This window comes from Mercenaria mercenaria, chromosome 10, assembly GCF_021730395.1.
Source record: "Mercenaria mercenaria strain notata chromosome 10, MADL_Memer_1, whole genome shotgun sequence".
Classification (NCBI taxonomy): Eukaryota; Metazoa; Mollusca; class Bivalvia; order Venerida; family Veneridae; genus Mercenaria; species Mercenaria mercenaria.
The window spans coordinates 58,284,553-58,306,837 of record NC_069370.1 but is presented as its reverse complement, the minus strand read 5'-3'; the positions used below and the strand labels follow the sequence as shown (position 1 = coordinate 58,306,837).

The 22,285-nt window shown below is 35.8% G+C and overlaps 1 protein-coding gene across 1 annotated transcript; it reads left to right on the top strand.

The window, feature by feature from the left end:
• Positions 1–118: 118 nt before the first annotated feature.
• Positions 119–18,635, top strand: LOC123560696 (BUD13 homolog). Its single transcript, XM_053553180.1, has 6 exons — positions 119–242; positions 6,718–6,902; positions 9,450–10,147; positions 12,026–12,177; positions 13,481–13,668; positions 17,926–18,635. The coding sequence occupies exons 1-6, from the start codon at positions 130–132 to the stop codon at positions 18,099–18,101; spliced, it is 1,512 nt and encodes a 503-aa protein (XP_053409155.1). The 5' UTR covers positions 119–129; the 3' UTR covers positions 18,102–18,635.
• Positions 18,636–22,285: the final 3,650 nt, after the last annotated feature.

Here is a 22,285-nt window from a genome sequence, read left to right as displayed (position 1 = left end):
AACTTTTTGTTAAATCTCCTAAATTTTAGGTTTAATCTTTATTTATGTCAGTAAGTTCCGCTTTTTCTGTTTACAACTAAATTTATTTTCAAAGGGAAGACAAAAAAAATAACTAGTCCACAAAAGAAAATGGCAGCCTCCAGTAAGGAAGAATATTTGAAGAAATATCTTTCTGTCAACGCCGAAGAAAAGAAGAAGAAGAAAAAGAAAAAAACTGGTGTAGCTCCTGCAAAAGTTGGCAGGTCAATATTTTAGCATGATAATATGAAATTAGGTGCTACCTAAAAAGCAGAGCGCCCGGCATGAAAAATCACCAGTGCCCGTTAAAAATTAAAGGAGTGGTGCTGGAATTATCAGGAATTATGGATTCGTTTAGGAAGTTTATGTTCTTTAGATCTATTAAAATTATTAATGATAATTCGCGAATTCTGAATGCATGTTTTAGACTGCATCAAGATTAATCCTTGACATGTGAAAACTCCACAAATATTCTGTATATAATCAAAAGAAAGTTCGGTATAGATTAACATCTGCACCAAGATAAAGAAAAAAACGTACTTGAATAATTTCTGTTATTTTTATTACAACGTACTGCATCAACGGTTTTACATAACTTATTATCATACTGGAAACCAGTCACAAAATGATAACTGCTTCAAACTGAAAAGCTTGAACTTTGAAAATTTCAAACCTAACAGAATCTCTTTACGCCAATAGCCAAAGGAATTCTGTGTCTTTGCATGTGAATGTTGGGCAATGAGGACTTAATGTAAAAAGTTAATGTTCCAATTCCAAAGTTAAGAGAAATTAGAATTTACGTAATCCTGGAAATGACTATTGTAATTCTTTTAAATGTCATTATTGTCAAATTTTGGTTCTTTTTGGAAGGAAGAATGTGTCCAACTTTCAGTCAAAAATACTGCTATAACAGACGCCTGGTATGAGAAAATTACAATCATTTCCATGACTGTACAAAGCTTGTTTTAAACCCAAAAGTGGTTAATCTTTTAGCACTATAGAATAGGGATGGTAGTAAGAACTTCTTTGATGTTCGCCAATTTTGTTTATTTTCTTTTTTTGGATTAACTCTGGTCAGTGATTTTAAAGCTAATGGATGAAATATATGTGAACGGGAAGAAGAGCATTATTTGCTTTTCACAGTTTAATGCCTGTATATTTTGATCCTAAAGCTTTTATGTCTACTGACTACTACACAGGTACTACAGTGGAACCTGACATCAAAACTAAACACATGAATGACTTTAGTTATACAATATTTTCAAAACTCACAATAATACAAAAAATGAAATAAAAAAAAAATTTAAAAAAAAATCTGGTCCAGGTGAGGTTCGAACTCACGACCTCTGGATTACAACGCGAACTCGCTAACCACTACACCATTGTGGAGTTATGACGTCATAGGACAAACATAAGTATATATAATAAAGTTCAGTAATGGCAGCGTGACGAAAGTCGTTTCGAAATGAAAATATTGTGCTTTATTTCTTTTTTTCTTCGTAGAAAATGTATTTAGCACTTATTTCTTATTATCAAACGCTCATTTGCATTTTTATTTAATATTCAAAGCAGTAAGCGAGACGCTTTTGTCAACCGTAAACAGTAAGCGTCTACTGACGTGTTTACTGATTAATTACTATGTGCATAGTGTACTTGAAAAAATCCGAACAACACCGATTCCAAAAAGTACCACGAATTTTCAACTCGATAGTATACACAGTTAGATCTCTCTGTTCATTTTCTTTTTCATACGTCTAACTGTAATGCGACGCTGTCGGCGCCGCTTTGCGGCGCCGGTAGCTCTGCTAATATTTCATGAAGACTTAGTCTCAGGAGAGTGGATGAAGGAAATTTTAGTGGGTGGGGAATGAAAAGATATGTTCGGAATACGTTTTATACTTATACCTGTCTCTTCTGGAGTTCCGCAGGGGTCTATGCTTGGGCAAATGACCTCCCACAAAATATTTTATGTAATATGAAATTAGGCCCTACCTAAAAGGCAGAGCTCCCTTGAAAAATCACCAGTCCAGTCCAGTTGTCCCTTGACGATGCTTCATCGTAGGGGGAAGTCTGTCGCCAAAGAATCTGACAATCTTCTCCAGACTGGTCTGTCTGCTGCATGTGTAATGAGGTCGGGCATCTTCAGTGAAGTCCATTCCTTGATGTTGTCCGACCAACTTTTCTGTTGCCTTCCACGTCTGTGCCCTCCCTCCTCCATTCCTTCCTTGGAGGATTGTTTTGCTGAGGCCATCGTGTCTTGTGATGTGGCCAAACCACTGGGGCTTCCTCTTAACGGTGCTCAGCAGTCTTGGGGACCAATTGATCTCTTACGAACTTGTTTGTTTTCTGTTCCGAGTAATAGATGTGCAGCAACTTCCTCATGCACTTTGTCTCGAATGCCTGGATTCTTCTTTCAGACTCTGCCATTAGTGTCCAAGTCTCACATCCATATATGAGGGTGGACAAGACGAGCGATTTGTAGAGCTTGTACTTGGTCTGGAAGCTGGAAAAATCACCATTATTCATATTGAAACATATTGTATGCACAGTTTTACATAAATTATCATCATAGTTCTAAACCAATCACTAATAATAAATGCTTCAAATTTAAAAGCGTGACCTGTGAATGTTTTTAACCTAATAAAATCTCATCAGGCCTATAGTCTAATTAAAGAAATTGTGTCTCTTTAAGGGTGAATGTTTGGAAATGTAGACCTAATGTAAATATTTTTATAATATTTTATGTTCCAATTCCAATGTTCATGGGCCTAGGGATGATTTGAGCTTTGAAGTGGCGATGGGGTTGGGGTATCCCCCTCCCATTAATGGGGTCCGGGGTCCGGGAAAATTTTGCATATAGCTAGAGAAAATGGTCAATCTGGCGACTTCTTGGACATTGAACATACTTGTTTTTTTTCGAGTTTTCACCCCTAATTACAGTTTACTGTGTTTAAACACTATAATGGCAGTACGATGTTAGATACAGACAGTGTCTTGCCAGGGTAGAACCAGTAATGTCTAAGTAGGGGATCAAGCACAAGGCCCTGACTTAAAGGGATAATCCAGTCCTTATGCCATTTTAGTCATTAAATGGCATTATAAAGGTAAAACGCAATTCACTGTTTAATAAGCACTATTTATATACCCGGATGATCCGTTTGGAAATGAAAATTTGTGAGGCGGATTGGCCTTTTCGATTGTAATACTTGTTACTGTAACTAGATCTGTAAAATCTATGAGGATTTTTCTACATTAATTTTTTGATGTGTTGAATTAAATCATTACGATAGGTTTCTTTGATATTTCAAACAAGATGTTTAGGTGTTTTAGGTGTCAAAAATATTTAATTTATTTTAATATATTTTTTGAAAAGACATCTAAAAATGCCAATTTGCATTTGTGTTTTAATCAAGATATTTACCTTTGTCGACAGAATTTGAAACACAACATTAATTATAATAATAAGTGTCTATAATCTGTTCGGCATTAAGCAATTAAAGACGATTAACTTTCATTAATTAATGTATCGCTTATCATCCAAGTCTGCGGGGCGTTAAAATACAGCAACCTTGGTCGTTTTATACAATACCCTGTCACCGAGGTGATCTAGCAAGGTGTCAGCGATTTGACAAGATTCTGTGTACATGTCAGTCCCCGATGCATTCATGATAAATTGACAATTGGCAAGGGAAGACCGCTGTATTTTTTTTCAATTATATTTTCTAGCATTTTCAAAAATTAACGAGCGGTATTTTGCTGCTCCTTGAAATATTGGGGCGGCAGGTGCCGCCCCTGCCACCCCAGCTCCTACGCCCTTGATGTTTATAGAAATCAGAATTTATGTAATCCTGGGATCATAGACAATGATAATTCTAATTCAGTTTAATGTCATTATTGTCAAATTACGTTCTTTTGGAAAGAAGAATTGGAACAAATTTCTGCCAAAAATTCGGCTATGGTAGACGTCTGGTATGGGAGAATGACAAACATCCATTTACATGTACAAAGTTAATTTGAATTCAAATGATAAATCATTTTTGAAAAGTACTGATTAAGTGTAAAACTCTGGTCATGATTCTTAAGAGTGTAAATGGCTAGATGCGATATATGTGAAAGGGGAGAAGAGCAATGTGTGCATTTCCAAAATTCAATGCCTGTTAATTTGGACCCCAAAACCTTTTTTAAAGTTATTTCTACTGTACAGGTAGTATACAATAGGGTTCCAGGCTACATAGGAACCTGAAATCAAAACAAAACATTTGGTAAAATTTCACATGAATGAATTTTATGCCCCCAAAGGGAGGCATATTAGTTTTCAACTGTCCGTTGGTTCGTTCATTAGTTCATTAGTCACAACGTTAACTTTTTGCATGAAGGCACTTTACACGCGAACCACTGCACCCAGGACTTTCAAACTCCACATGCTGATAGCACTTATTGAGTACACGACCCCTACTGACTTTGGGATCACAAGGTCAAAGGTCAAGGTCACAGGGGCCAATGTTAACTTTTTGCATGAAGGCACTTTACTCGCGAACCACTGCACCCAGGACCTTCAAACTTCACGTGCTAATAGTACTTATTGAGTACACGACCCCGACTGACTTTGGGGTCACCAGGTCAAAGGTCAAGGTCACAGGGGCCAATGTTATCTTTTTGCATGAAGGCACTTTACTCGTGAACCACTGCACCCAGGACTTTTAAACTTCACATGCTGATAGTACTTATCGAGTACACGACTTCTACTGACTTTGGGATCACCAGGTCAAAGGTCAAGATTACAGGGGCCAGTATTAACTTTTTGCATGAAGGCACTTTACTCGTGAACCACTGTACCCAGGACCTTCAAACTTCACATGCTGATAGTACTTATTGAGTACACGACCCCTACTGACTTTGGGGTCAAAGGGCAAGGTCACAGGGGCCAACGATAACTTTTTGCATGAAGGCACTTTACTCGTGAACCACTGCACCCAGGACCTTCAAACTTCACGTGCTGTTAGTACTTATTGAGTACATGACCCCTACTGACTTTGGGGTCAAAGGTCAAGGTCACAGGGGCCAATGTTAATTTTTTGCATGAAGGCACTTTACTCGCGAACCACTACACCCAGGACCTTCAAACTTCACATACTAATAGTACTTATTGAGTACACGACCCCCATTGACTTTGGGGTCACCAGGTCAAAGGTCAAGGCGCTGCGGGGGCATTTGTCACCATTAGTGACTGCTCTTGTTTGTTACAATATCTGAAAAATTTATGATAAATACAATAAAAAAAAAACTAGTGAAATTTAAATAAAGAAAGAAAGAAAAAGTCTTGCGCGTGTAGGGATCAAACTCCCGACCTCTCGATCGTAAGACGGGCACGCTACCTTTGCACCAAACTGTGTATGACATCATACCATTCAATTAGATGTATATATAGAAAATTTCAGTTAGGCAGCGGGATGAAAATCGTTCCACATTGAAGTTTATGTATTACAGCTATTTTTCTACGTAGAAAATTTTTTGGCGCTAATTTCTTATCGTCAAACACCTGTTTACATTGTTATTCAATGTTAATAGTAATCCAGACGTTTTTATAATCTGTAAACAGCAAGCGTCTGCTGACCCCGTTAATTACTATGCACATAGTCTAGTGGAAGAAAACCGAACATGCACCGATTCCAATAAATACCACGAATTTTCAGCTTGATAGTAGATACACTAGATCTGTTTCTGTTTTCTTTTTCTCACGTCTAACCATAATGCGCCACTGTCGGACAATCAAGTACCTTCCAAAATGACTTTAAAACACTAGAAAAGTGGGAGTTGGACTGGGATATGGAATTCAATGCCTGCAAATGTCAAGTTATCCATGTTACCAATTAAAACATCCTTTTCTCTAACAATACTCCCAGCATAATACACTGCTAGAATCCGAATAAACCAAATAGAGGTGGTCCAAAGATGGGCAGCAGTTGAGCTATGCAGGCAGCGGGTTGGGCTATGTCCGACTTTGGCCACACTTCACTTGCCACTGACAAGCTGTACAGTCTAAAACGGTGCTAGCTAGATCTCTGGCGCATTGACTCCTAGGTCTCTTATGTAATATGAGTTAAGGCTCTGCCAAGAATGGGGATTTATTGTTAATATGAAAATAAGGCAAAGCCTCAAAGCGAGCTTAATGAAATCTTATTTAGCTAAAAAAATATATATCAGTCATGATTATCACACCATTACCATCCACTGTCTAACAGGTTAATATCTGCAACTACTGACTGCTAAGATACTCCTTTTTCCCCAAGGACGATTGTTATAGAATAATCTTCCACCTGACATTCCCTTCCTTTCACCCCTTGAGCAGTTAAATGCCACTGTTTACAACATTGAACTTCACTATCCCAGGGCAAGATATGTATTCTATGACAATTTTACAGAATACATTTTGTCTTAAATTGTTTGTCCTTCACATCTGAATCATGTGGAGAAGTTGGCAATAACATGAGGTGAACAGGTTAATACTTGACACTGGTTAGGTTAACCACCTATCATATCATAACTGAAATACTGTGAACTAAATGTTAGACCCAATCAAACAAATGGTCATTTTAACAGCAGTTATTTCAAAATAGCTTTTTGATATATTACTGACTAAATCAGAATGAACTTTGTGTGTAAAAAGCAGTTTTACTTATTATATTTATACCATTATAGGTCAAGAATTGTGGATGATGATGTTGACTTTAAAAGCCTCCTACCTGAGAACTTAGCAAACACACTGGAGGAAGATGTTGGGGATAATGAGCCAGTTATTGCTGACTTTGTTGATGAGCGACCGGAACATGTCAAGCTGTTAGAAAAATACAGACAATCAGGAGCTTGGAAATTTCTTGGGAAAGGTAATACAATTATTGTGAACACATATATTAATTAATAAATATAGTGTGGTCTGTTTGATGGTGTAATTATGTGTTAACATTTATGACTTTAATACATTGGGATACTTAGAGTACTAGAAACAAAATGTGCTGAATGACAGGCAAAGAAACTTAGTGAGGTGATAAAATTTTGATTATTAGTGAGTATTTCATTTTAGATCAGCTTTAAGTTATTGGTACAGTGCAATACCACTCCCTGTTCAAAGAATCCATGGCCCAGACAATTCGTATGATTCCTGTTTCTCTTATATTTTCTGTATGTTTGGGTTGCCTGAAATGCTGGATTACTTGAACATTTTTCTTACTCTCTTGCAACTTCGAGTGATAGTGTTTAATGGTACATCTGTAACTCTGAAGTGGCAGTTCTAATTATGCCCCCCTTCGAAGAAGTGGGGTATATTGTTTTGTAGATGTCGGTCTGTCGGTCGGTCGGTCGGTCGGAATGTAGACCAATCCATTTCCGGATGATAACTCAAGAATGCTTGGGCCTAGGATCATGAAAGTTGATAGGGAGGTTGGTCATCACCAGCTTATGACCCCTATTGATTTTGAGGTCTGTATGTCAAAGGTCAAGGTCACAGTGACCCTGAATAGTAAAACGGTTTCCAGATGATAACTCAAGAACGCTTGGGCCTAGGATCATGAAAGTTGATAGGGAGGTTGGTCATGACCAGCAGATGACCCCTATTGATTTTGAGGTCAATATGTTAAAGGTCAAGGTCACAGTGACCCTCAACAGTTAAACGGTTTCCGGATGATAACTCAAGAACCCATAGGCCTAGGGTCACAAAAATTGATAGGGAGGTTGGTCATGACCAGCAGATGACCCCTATTGACTTTGAGGTCAGTATGTCAAAGGTCAAGGTCACATTGACCAGGAACAGTAAAGTGGTTTCCGGGCAATAACTCAAGAACGCTTGGGCCTAATGTCAGGAAAATTGATAATTAGGTTGTTCATGATCAGCAGATGACCCCTATTGATTTTGAGGTCATTAGGTCAAAGGTCAAGATCACATTGGCCAGGAACAGTTTAAACGGTTTCTGATCTTCTTGTCTAAAACCACAGAGCCTAGGGCTTTGATATTTAGTGTGAAGCATCATCTAGTAGTCCTCTACCAAGATGATTCAAATTATTGCCCTAGGGTCTAATATGGCCCCGCCCCGGGGGTCACATGGTTTATATAGACTTATATAGGGAAAAACTTTGAAAAACCTCTTGTCCAAAACCACAGGGCCTAGGGCTTTGATATTTGTTTGTGACATCATCTAGTGGGCTTCTACTAAGATTGTTCAAATTATCCCCCTAGGTTCAAATATGGCCCCGCCCCAGGGGTCACATGGTTTACATAGACTTATATAGGGATAAACTTTGAAAATCTTCTTGTTCAAACCACAAAGACTAGGGCTTTGATATTTGTAATATAGCATCATCTAGTAATTCTCTACCAAGTTTGTTCAAATTATCCCCCTAGGGTCAAATATGGCCCCGCCCTGGAGGTCACATGGTTCATATAGACTTATATAGGGAAGAGTTTTTAAAGTCTTCTTGTCAATAACCTACAACATTTAAATTTTGACCACATGTATGGTTTTGAGTTGCAAGATGAACCTTGGCATGAGTTGACCTTGACCACCATCTAGTGACCTACTTTCACATTTCTGTAGCTACAGCCTTCAAATTTGGACCACATGCATAGTTTTGTGCACCGAAAAAAATTTTGACCTGGACATTGACCTAGTGGCCTACTTTCACGTTTTTGAAGGTACAGGCTTCAAATTTGGACCACATGCATAGTTTTGTGTCAGATTAAACCAGAATGGTAGAACTTTTGTTTACAGTGAGCATATAATTTCTGTTCCTTGTGCAATTACTAAATGCATGAAGGGGGGCATTTCGTGTTCGACGAGCTCTTGTTCAGTTGGATACTGGTATTAATGCCTGATTAGGGGTATACAATAACACTAGAGTAGGAAAAAGGTCAAAGCATCAATAACATTATCCTAGGGAATCTTGATATTTGAGATACTGCAGTTGATGAATATGTATTATGTTGGCTTGATAGTGTTATATGTACATATGTGTCCAGGTTCATCTGTTAGTCTAAATTGTTAAAGTTGACATGTGTGTCTTTTCAGGACTTTCTTGTTGGCATATCATGTTTGAGTTCTCTGTAAACCTCTCCATCAGATTTCTCGTGTACTCAACTCAACTCCTCCTGCCTTGTCCACTTCACACAACATCATCAACATCAAGTGAACATGGACATATTACATGACTGTCATATTTGCTTTTTTTTTTTCTGAGTTACAGTTTCAACTTTCATGCATTGATATATTCAAGCTACTGAGTGTATTTTTTATGTTTGATTTACTAGACAAAGATACAAAGCAAATGTTTTAGATCTTTGTGCTGCTATGCCAGTGAAATTTATTATAGGTTTTATTGTTAGTTATAAATCATTTTAGAACTTGGGAAATTAACTCAAAGAGTGTTTTATCTGTTTTTAGATGATGAAAATAATGAAAATGCGCAGAGACATGATTCAGATTCTGACCAATCACCAGGAAGGAGACAAAGACATGATTCAATCTCTGACCAATCACCACCAAGGAGACAAAGACATGATTCAGATTCTGACCAATCACCACCAAGGAGACAAAGACATGATTCAGATTCTGACCAATCACCACAAAGGAGACAAAGGCATGATTCAGATTCTGACCAATCACCACCTAGGAAACATAAAAATAACTCTGATTCTGATAAGTTATCAAGCAAAAGGAAAAGGAATAGGAGTAAATCTCCATCAAACAGTAGTTCAAAAATGTCCAATTATAAATCAAATTTAAGAACTGATAGTGACCAGTCACCTCCAAGGAGGCGGAGACATGATTCTGATAATGACCAGTCACCTCCAAGGAGGGGGAGGCATCATTCTGATAGTGACCAATCACCTCCAAGGAGGGGGAGACATGATTCTGATAGTGATCAGTCACCTCCTAGAAGAAAAAGAAATCAGTCAGATTCTGATCAGTCTCCACCAAGGCGTCCAGCATCATCTAAAAATAAATCCAGAAAAGAAAGTGCAATAAACTCTAAGACTGATAAAACTCTTTCTGGGAAAAGGGCAGGTTTGTCCTCAGCTCAGGAAATGAGGAAAGAAGCAGAAGAGTTAAAAAGAAAAGAAGATGCCAAATTTAAACAGGTTTGCTTTACAGTATTTTCAATAGTCCAGCATTACCTAAAGCTTCAATAGTTGTCTGTGACATTTATCATTGTTGCCAACAGAAACATTCTGTGAAGTTGAGATCTGTCACATGCAGATTATATCTGTTTCTAAGACATCCGGATTCATCCCTATTTTTTGGCAAGGCAACTTCATATTTATCATTGGAAATGTTTGGAGAATACGTAATCTTATAGTTTCAGTCCCTGACTTTGAATCATAAGTCCCCCACTGTGTACTTGCTGCCAGGGATAGAATACTTGCATGCAGCTACATTGGTAATAATGCTGGTAACAGTGGTTCTACCCATATGCTTGATATAATGCCAGAAGGGTTGCATGGGCCTTTCTTCGAACATTATTCTATGACTCAAGTTCTGGTTTTCATATATCACTTCAAAGGCACCTTGCACCTGGAAATGTGGCCATTTCTTTTCTAAGCTTTTCAAACAAATATCTTATCACAACAAGAGCTGTCGGAGGACAGCAACGCTCGACTATTCAACAGCCTTGTCAATTGAATGAATACAAAAGTTGAAAAAGGGGCATAATTTTGTAAAATGCAAAGTAGAGGTATTGAACCTCTGTACTGCATGTCATATCATGACAGTGAACAAGTGTGTGAAGTTTCAATCCTTTCCAATTTGTGGATACTGAGATACCAGCTTACATACAAAAACTTAACAAAAAACTGCTAAGTCAAAGGGGCATAATTTTGTAAAAATGCCAAGTAGAGTTATGGGACCTTCACAGTGCATGTTAGATCATGACAGTGAACAAGTGTGTGAAGTTTCAATCCATTCCAATTAGTGGATACTGAGATATCAGATTACATACAAAATTTAACCAAAAACTGCTAAGTCGAAAAAGGGGCATAATTTTGAAAAAAAAGAGAGTAGAGTTATGGGACTTGCTTAGTGCATGTCAGATCATGATAGTGAACAAGTATGTGAAGTTTCAATCCATTCCCATTAGTAAGTACTGAGATACCAGCTTACATACAAAACCTTAACCAAAAATTTCTAAGTCGAAAAAGGGGCATAATTTTGTAAAAAAGCAAAATAGACTTATGGAACCTTTGCAGTGTAGATCAGTTCATCACAGTGAATAAGTGTGTGAAGTTTCAATCCATTCCCACAAGTGGTTACTGAGATACCAGCTTACATACAAACCTTAACCAAAAATTTCTAAGTCGAAAAAGGGGCATAATTTTATAAAAAAGCAAAATAGAGTTATGGAACCTGTGCAATGTAAGTCAGTTTGTCACAGTGAATAAGTGTGTGAAGTTTCAATCCATTCCCACAAGTGGTTACTGAGATACCAGCTTACATACAAAACTTTAACCAAAATCGGGACGCGGACGCCGACGCCGACGCATGGGCGAGTGCAATAGCTCACTATTCTATGAATAGTCGAGCTAAAAATGCAATGAATTCTTTTTGGAATTATCTTCTTTCAAATAGTGAAAATATCTGCTCTGCTTTACCTACATACAAAATTTATTTCAATGAATATGTTGGGATGCTGTACTTTCAATGAACTTTAGGGCCAACATTCATCAACATTTTAAGCCAAATTTTATGTACACTTTGAAATGCTAGAAAACAATTTGTCTTGTATTTTATGAACTTAGCATGAATACATCATCCGCTACAATGGTGGAATCACATGTTTAACTACAGATAGCTATTTTGTATAACATTACCAATTATCATTTTGTGTTACACTATAAATTACCATTTTGTTTAAACTTTACCATTATCAATTACTGTTTTGTATAATATCACTAATAACTGTTTAGTAGAACATTACAGATTACTATTTTGCATTACATTACAAATTACTGTTTTGGTTACAGATATCAGATGAAAGGTTGGGAAAAGATGCTGCAACTGTGTTCAGAGATAAATCTGGGAGAAAAAGAAATTTGGCCGAAGAAAAATTGAAAGAATCAGAAGAGGCAAAGAAAAAGGCTAAAGCAGATGAAAAATTCCAGAAGTGGGGAAAGGGGTAAGGTTTAGTGGTAATTTTTTTTCTGGATGAAGAGAAGTTAACACATATTTGAACTTAAACAGGGAGTACATATAGATTAAACTGAGTTTGAGGTCAGACTCAGCTTGAAATTTCATGTTTATCAGTCTGTTGTTGCCCAATCATTATGAAAAATAAATGGCATATTGAATATAAAAATTTTTTAACCTATCTAGATGACATGTAGCAGGGTGGTGGTGTGACTGTCCTTTACCTTGAACTGTGTACATTAGGGCATCCTTTGTCTTCTTTTATTAGCCGGGTTTTTGAGGAAACATCCGGCTTGTAGATCAGGGTTGTCCGGGTGGGTGGATGGATGGGACAATGAGCCTCATGTTAACCTTTTTGGTCATTTAATTTTCTCAACAACTACATAATCAAACTCCAAGAAACTTGGTCAGAATGACCCTCTATTACCCTAGTTGGTCCAAATTGAGAATGGGGTCACTGGGTCAAAGGTCAAGGTCACAGGGACCTGAACATTGAAAATGGTTTCCACTCAATATCTGGACAAGTGTTTCACCTAGGACTTTGAAACTTCATAGTTATGTTGGTCTTGATGTGTACATGACCCCTATTGATTTCGGGGACACTGGGTCAAAGATCAAGGTCAAAGGGATATAAACATTGAAAATTGTTTCCACCAATATCTGGACAAGTATTTCACCTAGGACCTTGAAACTTCATATGTATGTTGGTATTGATGTGTACATGACCCCTATTGATTTCGGGGCCAAAGGTCAAGGTCACAGGGATATAAATATTGAAAATTGTTCCCATTCAATATCTAGACAAGTATTTCACCTAGGACCTTGAAACTTCATACGTATTGAATAAACATTGAAAATGGTGTTTTTCTTACTTTGATTATTTTACACCAATTTATTTCTTTAATTTCATTTTATTTTACACCAATTTATTTCTTTAACTTCATTTTCTACCTGTCCATTTCTTTTTTTCCCTTTTTCCTTCAATAGTGCTTATTAATTTGGGGGTTATCTATTGTATGCCTTTATTAGAAATTTAACTCATTATCACCTAATTTGGAAAACCCGGCCAAAACACCGTCAGGCATTAGCTGCTTGTTGATGATAGTTCACAAGTGAATAAGTGTGCAAAAAAGTAAAAGAAATAAAAAAATATAATTATTGCGAATAAACTTGCTAACAGTTTACTTGGGACATACAAATCGAGTATGCCTTCCTTACTATGATTTTTATCCAATCTGCTGAGCTGTTTCATTTAATTTGAAATTAAGATAATTTATATTTTCATTGACCAGACTTAAGCAGATAGAGGAACAAACAAAGCAGGTTGAGGATGCTTTACACGAGGCAAATAAACCACTGGCTCGTTATAAAGATGACAATGATCTTGATGAGATGTTACGTAACATGGACAGGGCTGAGGACCCCATGCTGGCTTTTATTACAAAGAAAAAGAGCAAAAATGCTGGGCCTGCAAAGAAAGGTAAAATGCATGAATTGTAGGGATTGCTTTGGGGTTGAAGTAGGGCTACTAGCAGCATACTGAAAGTTATGACAATAGGAATCATACACAGAACCTGTCAATAGAAAGGTTTGTTTTTTAGCTCATCTGATTTTTGAAAAAAATCTATGAGGTATTGTCATCACTTCATCATCGGCGTCGGTTAAAAATTTTGTTTCGGTCACCATTTCTAAAAAACTGTAAGAGCTACAGCTTGCTTTGAAACTTTGCACACTTGTTTATCATCATCAGGGGACAGGGTTGTTAATAGTTACTTGCAAAAGTAATGCATTAAATTAGCATTACTTGGAAAAAGATGGCATTAAATTAGCATTAGCATTACTCATTTTTATCAAAATAATGCATTAAATTAACATTACATAGGGTGCATTAGCATTACCGTTACTTATTGAGAATCATTGCATGTTATTATCACATACACTGTTTGTTTTTCATTAAATCATTTTAGTTTACCTAGGTCATCTACATGAATAGTTAAATACATGTATGACTTCCTTGTATTATATCTGTTTTTTTTTCTTGTACCATTATTTTAAATATATATATATAAAAAAAAAACAAAAAAAAAACCTTATGCTGTATGTTGAAGTACAGCATGCATGAGCATTTAAATTGTTAGAGAAAGTCAAGTACTTGTTTAATGGCTCCCTAAAAGCCTAATTTAATATGCCATGTAAAAAATGTAAAAGCTAGCTGCCTTATGGTCTTAAACATTACTATCAGTGGCATAGTGTTAATTGATAAAAAGGTGTCAAAAGATAATAGGTCCTGTTTGATATTTTGGGTGACAAATCTAATTATGTCACATCTCTATGGCTATTATAAATATGCACTTAGGAGCTGTCCCAGGTTTTAAATTTATTTTTAAAAATCTTTCAGGTGTACATTGAACAAAAGGCAATTATACCATTAGACAGTTTATTAAAATCAAACAACAAACTACTAGAGAACTGCTATAACCTGTGTAAATAACAGCATACATGTGTATTAGTTTTCAAGATACAAAATAATGCCTAGTAATGCTACAGCTTACTTACTTTGGCATTAAATTAGTATTTTCAATGCTAAAAGTGGCATATTTGAAAAAAAATGCATTACTAATGCATTATCATACATTAGCATATATACAACCTGGTTTATTAATCATTCAGGTGGTATAAAAAATAGCTTAATTTTTTAAAAACATCTAGTATATTCAGCAATATTCAAACCCATGACAAATGTTAAAGAAAGTAATTATCAGAAATAGGATTTAACAAGAAATTAATGTATTGTATTCTGCAACCACATTTTAAACATAGGCATTATGAGCCTTTAAAAGCTAGGTACCCTGTGATCATCAAACCTCACATAAGGCAGACATTAATTTGTTTAGGGTTAGGTATGATATCTTAAAGGTCAAGGCTACTTAGGTCAGATTTTGTTATGCTGTTGGTTTAATTTTATGACTCAATGTATCTTCCTGCACAAACTTCTATGTGTGATTATGTCTTAGTATTTTTAGCTCAGGTAAGCTCAACTATTGTGATCACCCTGTGTCTGCTTTTCTTTAAACAACATCTCCTCCAAAACAACTGTATGGATTTTGATGAAACTTGGCTTGGGGGTTCTTTGGGTGGTCTTCTACCAAATTTTTTCAAACGCTTCTGCTTGGTTAAGCATAGGGGCAGCCAGAGCTAAAAATCGAAAAATCTTCAAACAACATCTTGTCTTACATCACTGGTCTGATTTAGAAATAAATTCTCTCAAATGGTCCTTATGTAACCTTCTACCAAGAGTATTCAGATTATTCCAATTTGTCAAAAAACATGGTCGCCTCTATGTATATAGTGAACAGTCCTTATATAAAACTACTGACCTGATTTAAAATAATTTCACACACTCTTAACCAAGACTGTTCAAATCATTTTGATTTGTCATTTTGGTGGCCAAGGGGACTTTTTCCCTATATGTATGTATTGAAAACTAAAAAATTAATGTTCTTGTCAGAAACAGAAGGCCCAGTTTTAAAACAATTTTACACAGATGTTTCTTGGATATTTGGCATGTGATATCAGGGTTTGACTGTTTATGGTAATTGTTCAAATTATTGCCCTGTGTTCAAAAATGGTGTGACATGTATATAATATAGGCTGATATAAAAGAAACTTTGAATATCTTCTTCCCTTACACCATAATAGCTAGAGCCTTGATATTTATTTGAAATTACTCGAAATAAAAATAAACACACATTGCCTCCTCTATATGTTTAATAACTACCTTGCAAACAATTCTATCATAACAACAAATGTAACAAAATAAAGTGATCATAAGTTAAATAATTAATAACTTTTTATGTCAAAAATAAGTAACCTCCTCAACGGGACCGGGTACGCCTGAGGCTCCTGCCCAGCTGATGAAGGTTAATGAACTTAACTGCCTTGCCAACAATTCTGAACATACTCAACAACGAAAATTAAATATGACAAAAATAAAGTTATCCGTTAAGTAATTAAGACCTAATTCAATCTTAAATACGCAGTAACATTTTCAACGAGACAGGGTAGGCACAGAAGCTCCTGTCAAGTTGGTTTGAAGGTTCAATTCCATTTACATAATATTATAACAAGATGGGATAGTATTATAATAAGATGGGTTGTAACGGCCGCTCTAATTAAACTTGATAGGGTAAGCGCGAGGGCTCCGACCAGGTTGATGAAAAATTCACTCGACGGGAAGGAGACCAAGCGTGACATGCCAGTCAGTCCGAATAATCAAAAATCATACCTTAACGGAAAATATGTAACTGCAACGCAATGCAACAACTTAAACAAACTAAGGTTAAATACCAATTGCGGTTCACGTTACTTGAGAGAAGTTTGGGACTATAAACACGCGAGGCTCCATTCAAGCTCATAGTCTTTTTACTCACGTTGTTGACGTCGAAAAACAAATCATCAAAAAGAAAGATAAGCAACCTTACATTACCTAAATCCAGTTATTTACTACAGTGGTTTACTGTTTATTAATGCCTGTTACACAACCCGAGCAATATAGGTACTACCACACTATAAGAATCGGTCATAATACTTAACTAGGGAATGGCATCAAAACTGTGGTATTCTACTGCAATCTTACACTACATTACTAAATATTTACTGTAAAAATCATTATTTTATTTAACGATGCCTTTTTACGCAACGCAAAGCAATCTAGGTCCTACAGTACTATAAGAGCCGGACAAAGTGATCCAAAGCAACTTCGAGTCATACGACTTTATTAAAGAATGGCATCAAACCTGTAGTATTCTATTGCAATCTAAACTAATTATTTACTACCGAAAACTTTGTACTATTTACTGATGCCCTTTACGCAACTCAACGCAATTTGGGTCTTGCCGTACAATAAAAACTATAAGAGCTACAGCTTTGAAACTTTGCACACTTGTTTATCATTATTAGAAGACTTTGTTGGCCAAGAATCATAACCCTAATATGCATTTTGTGAGAATTACAGCTATTTTTGTACTTAGAAAATCTGAACTATAACTCTTTTCTTACATGCTGTCCAGTACTTGCAGATGAGCGATGGCACCTGTAGGCGGTGCTCGTGTTAATATATATATGCAGGATAAAGTAATAGGGGTACAATTGTGGTTCAGCCGAATACACTGTGGATGTCCAAAAAAAGCTTTGATGATCTTCCATTTGTAAATCTTTTAAAATGTATAGTAGTTACTGTAAATACCTGTAGAGTGTGATAAAGCTGATTATCCGCTCATGTACAATGGGTGTTTTCTTCCATATCATAAGATAAAACGATTCTGTGAAAATCTAATTTCGTGGTCACATAATATTTCATTGCTTTGGCAAAATAACAATTTTGTAGGAATATTAATTTGTGGATTTCAGATTTTAAAGATTGAATTATAGAACCTGCCCAACCTTCTGTTATTTGTCAGGATTTCACACTGCCATGAAATCTATGAAAATTGTTGATTTCTAAATTATATTAGCTGAACTGTGTTATTGTTTCTTGAAACCTCACAAAAAAAGAAAACAAGCTAACAAAATATTTTGTATGCAGTTTATTACTGATATTTCATTTCTGGTTTCCAATACTATTATGCAGTTAAAGATAAATCATTGAGTTGTTTAGTCACTATTCACTATTTCGTGAAAGGACAACAAAAGTCAGGTTCAGTTGTATTGCATTAATTTACTCTTTTTGCATTTTCAGAGAAGCCAAAAATTTCTGGTCGACCTCCTCCACCAAACAGATTTGGCATCATGCCAGGTTACCGCTGGGACGGTGTTGATCGGTCAAATGGTTTTGAAAAACAAGTATACGCAAAACAAGCAGAGAGAAAAGCAGTGTCTGAACAAGCTTACAAATGGAGTGTTGAAGATATGTGATGACATCAACATTTAGACCTTGAGTCATCGATTTCCAATTTCTAGTTACTGTAAGGTGGAAAATGATGATACCATATTTGGAAAGGTATCAAGTTATTGGCATATAGCCTCAAAGACGAGCAGAACTTGGCCAAATTGTCATTATCTTTGAGAAAGTGTGTCACTGAGTGAAAAATTATTCGCAGAAGTTTTGTGGAACTGACTGGTGTAATCATGTTTGATGGAACAAGTGCTGGGCTAATAATGACGAGCAGTTACAAGGGTTGTGAACTTGTGAGAATAATAATATGAACATGGGGAAATTTCTGCTCTGACATCAAAACATACTGTGTAACAGGTTAATTTTATTGACGTAAAAGTTGACAGATAAACTGATAATTTGAATTTATATGAAGCCAAATTTTACCAATCTAAATTGGTCGTAAAAAGTGAAACATTGCAGCATTTAAATAGTACAAGTTTTATTGTTGTATTTTGTTGATATAATTGTCATTTACATCATCTGAAAGGAATTAAAATTTGTATGTCATAGTAGTGCATGATTTAGTAAATATTTCCCTGTACAGTACTATAAAGAAGCTAAACACTGCAGTCATCATACAGGACAAGCTTTTATACACATTTTTATTTTAACAAAATTAAATGTTAATTGATCTGTAAATAACTTGTTGTTTTTAGCAAACTTGAGCAATGCTCATGCTGAGCTATTGTGATCACACTGTGTCCGTCATGCATCCATCCATAATCAACAGTTGTGATTAAAAGACATCTCCTCCATAACCACAGAATGGATTTTGATGACACTTGGCATGGAAGTTCCTTGGATGGTCCTCTAGCAAAGTTGTTCAAACGGTTCTGCTTGGTTGCACATAGGGGCCGCCAGAGCTAAAAATAGAAAAATCTTCAAATGACATCTCCTAAACCGATGGTCCAATTTTGAAATAATTTCACACAAGTGGTCCTTATGTCACCCTCTACCAAGATTATTCAAATTGTACCGATTTGTCAAAAAACATGACCGCCAAGGGCCGTGGTCACTTTTCTCTATATGTATATAGTGGAAATTAAAAAAATCTTCTTGTGTGAAACTGCTGGCCCGATTTTGAAATAATTTACACAAATGGTCCTTGTGTGACCCTCTACCCAAAATTGTTCAAATTATTTGATTCGTTAAAAAACATGGCTGCCAGGCGTGGTCACTTTTTCCTATATGTATATAGTGCAAACTTTAAAATCTTGTGGAAACTGCTGGCCAATTTGGACTAATTTACACAAATGTCCTTGTGAGACCTCTACAAGATTGTTCAAACTATACAAATTTGTCAAAAAATATGGCCGCCAGAGGGCGTGGTCACTTTTCCTATATGTATATAGTGCAAACTTTAAAAATCTTCCTGTGTGAAACTGCTGGCCCATTTTAGAATAATTTTACACAAATGGTCTTGTGTAACCCTCTACCAAGATTTTTCAAATTATACCGATTGTCAAAACAACATGGCTGCCAGGGAGCCTGGTCACTTTTCCCTATATGTATATAGTGGAAATTTAAAAATTCTGTATGAAACTGATAGCCCGATTTTAAAATAATTTTACACAAATGGTCCTTGGTGACCCTCTACCAAGATTGCTTAAATTTTTTGATTCGTCAAAAAACATGGCCGCCAGAGGGCAGGTCACTTTTCCCTATATGTATATAGTGGAAACTCTAGCCAGATTTTAAAATAATTTTACACAAATGGTTCTCGTGTGACCTACAAATATTGTTAAAATTTGCCAGAGGGCATGGCTACTTTTCATCAACAATTTCTTTAAACAAGTTCTCCTCCAAAACCACTGAATGGATTTTGATGAAACTTTATACAAATGATCTCTAGGTAGCCCTCTTTCAAAGTTGTTCAAATGGCTCCGGTTCATTGCACATATGAGTCTTTTGGGTTAAAAATAGGTTTTAGATTTTAAAAATCCTTTTCTCTACAGCTTTGATATTTGGCATGTGATATAAGGGTTTGACTCTCTACAATACTTGTCCAAGTTATTGCCCTAAGGTCAAAAAAATGGCCACGCCCCTGTGTCTGACATGTACTTACTAAAGGCTTTTATATAGGAAACTTTGAAAATCAATAATAGCTAGAGCCTTGATATTTGACGTGTGATATCAGATTTGTAATTTCTACCGTGATTGTTTGAATTATTGCCCTAGGTTCAAAAATGTATGTGACATGTATAAAATATAGGCTAACATAGAAGAAAACTAACTATGTACTTATCCAAACACATTTGAAGCCTTGTACATAGATGAGCATTTTAGGGTCAATGACCCTCTTGTTTGCTTGAACTGTTGTTTTCCCTGGTTTTATGGTAGGCCTTGGCTTGTTATCACCCATATTCTGAGTCTGAAATTAACTTATAATCACCAAATATTCTTTTTGCATCTACATGTACTTCCTTAATAATTTGTCTACTTAAAGTTTGGTCATCTGACCCGAAGGTTCAGAGTGAGCTGTTAGTATTGGTGTATAGTCTGGCTCCTGTTGTCCATTGTCAACAATTTACATAAACATCTCCTCTGAAACTACTGGTCAGAATTTCACCAAACATGATTTGAGCATCCTGACAATGTCCTCTCTCAAAATTGTTCAAATTGTTCAACTTGACCCCTTTTAGGGGCCACTGGAGCTGAAAACAGAAAAGCAATTATACAACTTCTTTTTATGAACTGCATGATGGATATTCATCAAACTTGTTCTGTAGCATTGTTATAAGATTACTTCCAAATTTGTTTGAAAAAGGACAACAGCCCTAATATAAGAGCCGTTATGGGTAAAAATTGAAAAACTTTTAAATAGTAAGTTAGTATTGAGTATCTATCTTTTATTTTTAGAGGCTACATATTGTGTCACCCTATCTACCCTGTGGTATGTGGTCCTCAACTTATATGCAGTATATACACAAACATTGAACATTATCAAGTATCTATTATCATTAATACAAAATGTACAATACAGGATTTATACAAGCAAAAATATTGAACTTACGTATCACAGAAACAGCAATGATACAATAAAATAAAAGGCTGTAATAATCCCATACAAAAAGTAATATAATGCATACTTATTTGATTGCAAATAAATATTTGAGACAGTGACAGTTCCTTTAATTGTTTAATGAAAAATGAACTTTGAAATTGTTTTAGAGTTTCTGATTTACGGATGCTAGGTGTTATTTCATTCCATAGTATTGGACCAGAATAGGCAAGATATTTACGAAAGAATTCTACTTTAGGTTTTGGCTCTTTTAGTTCATTATTAGTCTTTGAGAGTAGGTTGTAGTTACGAATTTGATTTTTACAGTAAACCTTGCTTATAAGGAACAGCTTGGGTCACCTCTAAAAATTGTTCCTTTTAATCGAGGTTCCTTATATCTATATAGCAAACTAGTTCCTTGTAACCAAGGTTTGTATAACAAACACAATTTGTATAGCAAACACTATTTGACGGACATTTAAAAAGGGCTGTGTGTTCACACTCCGGGCCGACCATGTACCTGATAAATCTTTATGTGAGAAAGTTGCGAGTCCAGTACTGGGTCTTTCCTGGAGAGATGGTAAGGTAAACTGCCTGTATGTTTATGACCGAAATAGTGTTGAAACACAGCATTAAACCTAAACTAAGTCAAAATGTACGTTGGTAAGAATGACCGTAATTTGTGTTTATTTTTTGTCGGTTATTTCTATCTTCTTTTTTAGAAAGCGCTATATTATGACTATAAGATATGTTGCAGTTACTCCCCTATTAAACCTTGGTCGACTGTATGTTATGTGAATAGGCATCAATACTAATATAAAATAAATGTTGAAAAATATTGAAGTAACGTATCACAGAAACAGCAATAAATCAATAAAATGAAAGGCTGTAATAATCCCATACAAAAAAATAAAATAATGCATACTTATTTGATTGCAAGCAAATATTGCAGATAGTGACAGTTCCTTTAATTGTTTAACGAAAAATGCCATTTAATGTGTGAACTTTGAAATTGTTTTAGAGTTTTTGATTTATGGATGCTAGGCAATTTTGATTCCATAATTTTGGACCAGAATAGGCAAGAGATTTACGAAAGAATTCTACTTTTAATTTTAGGTTTTGGCACTTTTAGTTCATTATTATGTCTCCCACCACACAGTG